This window comes from Eulemur rufifrons, chromosome 4, assembly GCF_041146395.1.
Source record: "Eulemur rufifrons isolate Redbay chromosome 4, OSU_ERuf_1, whole genome shotgun sequence".
NCBI classification, from domain to species: domain Eukaryota; kingdom Metazoa; phylum Chordata; class Mammalia; order Primates; family Lemuridae; genus Eulemur; species Eulemur rufifrons.
In genome coordinates this window covers 4064891-4068303 of record NC_090986.1, presented here as the reverse complement: position 1 = coordinate 4068303, position 3413 = coordinate 4064891, and the positions used below count along the sequence as shown (strand labels likewise).

The window sequence follows — 3413 nt, the reverse complement described above, 5'->3', positions numbered from 1 at the left end:
TGATGCAGATAAGCATATGTTTTATTTATTTTATTTATTTATTTATTTATTTTTTTGAGACAAAGTCTCGCTTTGTTGCCCGGGCTAGAGTGAGTGCCGTGGCATCAGCCTAGCTCACAGCAACCTCAAACTCCTGGGCTTAAGGGATCCTACCGCCTCAGCCTCCGGAGTAGCTGGGACTACAGGCATGTGCCACCATGCCCGGCTAATTTTTTTCTACATATATTTTAGTTGGCCAGATAATTTCTTTCTATTTTTTTTTAGTAGAGACGGGGTCTCGCTCTTGCTCAGGCTGGTCTCGAACTCCTGACCTTGAGCAATCCACCCGCCTCGGCCTCCCAGAGTGCTAGGATTACAGGCGTGAGCCACCAAGCCCAGCCAAGCATATGTTTTAAACATGCAGACAATAACAGTAAGAACAAGCAAAATATGATAATGATAAATTCTCCTATTTTTATGAAGTTATGTCGATCAAAATTATTCCCCATTAGTTGGTAGAAGGCAGGGGTTAGCAGCACATCCTGAAAACAAACTGCTTTGAACTGAACGCTGCTTCAGTGCTGGCTCTTTCTTTGGGTGCTGTTGGGCAAGGTCGCTGGTCTTAGTCTTCCTCAGTTTTGCCATCTGTAGAATAGGAATAACGTTAGCAGATTGTAATTTATTGTGATATTGTGACTATTAACTAAGTCAATGCACGTGCGTGCCCATACTAGCGTCTGGCACAGAGAAGGTGATACACAAGAGTTAGGGCGGCATCACTACTATTGCCACGCCTCGTGCATTGACACAAAATAAACTTCCCCCTGTCCAAACCAGAATCATTAACAACGTGTTTTAAAGTTATACTCCAGTTTTTCCATGCAGGTAGTAAATGCTCATTTTAGAGCGGCTTACCGCTGGATGGATTCAACAGGCAGCTGGAGACGGCTGGCTCTGCACAGGTTGTGGAACTACAGTGATAAGTGCAAGCTTTTGCACTAAAAAACCGCCCAGAAACTTGTATGAAGGCCAAAGCATTGGTTTTATTCCACACATTTTTATTTCATATATTTGCCTTGGGATATGAGAATCAATATATTTTTTTTTTTTGACAGTGGGAGGTACCTCTTTTATTTTGAGCTTTTGGAGGTGCAAATGCCATTTCTTCCTATTTTTTTTTTATTTTGTTTTTATTTTTATTTTTATTTTTTTTTATTTCATCTTATTGTTATAGGGGATACAGAATTACAGGTTACATACGTTGCCCATGTACCGCCTTTCCCCCCCAAGTCAGAGCTCCAGGCGTGTCCGTTCCCCAGACAGTGCGCGTTGCACCCATCATGTAGGTATATATCCCTCCCTTCCCCACGCCCCCCTTCCCGAGTCAGCACCTTCAAGTGTTACCATTCCCCAAACGGTGCGCAATGCACTCATTGTGTAGGCATACCCCCATCCCCTCCCCCTCCCCCCACCTCAGTCTGATATCCGATTGGTGTCGTTCCTAGATGTGTATTTAGGTGATGTTCAGGGAAACCAATTTTCTGGTGAGTACATGTGATGCTTGTTTTTCCATTCTTGGGATACTTCACTTAATATAATGGGTTCCAACTCTCTCCAGGAGAACCATAGAGATGTCGTATCTTCATTATTCCTTATAGCTGAGTAATATTCCATGGTATACATATACCACAGCTTACTAATCCAATCATGTGTTGATGGGCATTTGGGTTGTTTCCACATCTTTGCGATTGTGAATTGTGCTGCTATAAACGAGAATCAATAGTTTTAATAAGGATACTAGCTAATTTGATAGAAAAAGTCTTAATGTCATGTTGGAGAAGTACTGCATAGCAGACAAACAACACTAATCAAAAGCTTTCAAAGTCAGTTCTGCAACCCTTAGTCTTAGGCTTGTCTCTCTCAGTAGCTTTCAAGGTTTAAAAGAAATCTACCACCAGCCCATTTGCAGAAGCAGTGTGGAAGATGTCCAGTGGATTCCATTTAGTTTGCGTTTACTTTGCATTTCATTTTAAATTGTTGTCTGTTTTTACCTCGATACTCAGAACACAGATGTCCCCGCCAGATGGCCAACCTCACAGACGTGACAGAATTCCTGCTCGCGGGGTTTGCTGACGTCGGGGCGCCGCGGGCGCTGCAGGCCGCGCTGTTTCTGCTGGTTTACGCGGCAGCTCTGGCGGGGAACCTGCTCGTCCTCGCCGCCGTCGCTCTGGGTCCGCGCCTGCGCACTCCCGTGTACTTCTTCCTGAAGAACCTCTCCGTCTTGGATTTGTGCTACGTCTCGGTCACGGTGCCGAAGTCTGTCCACAGCTCCCTGACTCGCGGCAGCTCCATCTCTTATCTTGGCTGTGTGGCCCAAGTCTATTTTTTCTTCGCTTTCGCATCTGCCGAGCTGGCCTTTCTCACTGTCATGTCCTATGACCGCTACCTTGCCATTTGTCACCCCCTCCAATACGCAGCCGTGATGACATCGGGAAAATGCCAGCAGATGGCCGTCATCGCCTGGCTGAGTTGCTTTTCGTACGCGGCAGTCCACACGGGCAACATGTTTTGGGAGCACATTTCAAGGTCCAACGTGATCCACCAGTTCTTCTGTGACATTCCTCACGTGTTGGCCCTGGTTTCCTGTGAGGTTTTCCTTGCAGAGTTCGTGGCCCTGGCCCTGAGCTCATGCTTGGTGCTGGGCTGCTTTGTCCTCATGCTGAGCTCCTATTTCCGAATCTTCGCAGCTGTGCTCAGAATCCCCTCGGCAGGGAGCCGGGCGAAAGCCTGCGCCACCTGCTCCCCGCAGCTGGGCGTCCTCACGCGCTTCCTCGCCACCGGGCTCCTGGCAGCCTTGGGCCCGGCCACAGCGACCTCATCTCCTCGGGATCTGGCGATTGCGCTGGCCTACACAGTTTTGCCCCCTTCCCTGAATCCCGTCGTATACTGCCTGAGAAATAAGGAGATCAAAACGGCTGTGTCGAGACTACTTGGCAAGATAAATCTGCTGCGAAAGTAGAACTTCCTGGTCTTTACTGCAGAAGATCTGTCACAAAACACCAAAAAACCCAACAATACTTCATGACAAAAAATGCCAGACAAACTGGTGGATGGGAGAAAGAGAATATTTACACTACTATATTTAGGTGGAAATGTAAATGTTTCTTCAAAAAGTAAACATTTAAAAGTACATTCCTGAAACATTTCAGAGTTGCAGAACTGCCGCCTCCTGTGGTGACGCGTTCATTTAAATACCTTCTGTTGAACCCACAGCCCTGCGCTCACGCCACTGCGGATTTGTCGGAAGGGGACACCCACACACTCCAGATTTTAGTACTTGACGTAGCTGATCAACAAAAGAGAGCTTAAAAGAAGCAGGATGGTTACATAGAACGAGAGAGTATGTTGTAGGTTTTTGTCTAATATTTTAAGGA

At 46.5% G+C, this 3413-nt stretch overlaps 1 protein-coding gene across 1 annotated transcript; it reads left to right on the top strand.

The window, feature by feature from the left end:
• Nucleotides 1-2062: 2062 nt before the first annotated feature.
• LOC138382533 (olfactory receptor 14I1-like) lies at nt 2063-2998 on the top strand. The gene has a single exon (XM_069466999.1). It carries the CDS (start codon nt 2063-2065, stop codon nt 2996-2998), a length of 936 nt encoding a protein of 311 aa, XP_069323100.1.
• Nucleotides 2999-3413: the final 415 nt, after the last annotated feature.

Excerpts from the sequence above, each read along its gene's own strand:
- LOC138382533 (XM_069466999.1), top strand. The coding sequence starts at position 2,063 with ATGGCCAACCTCACAGACGTGACAGAATTCCTGCTCGCGGGGTTTGCT.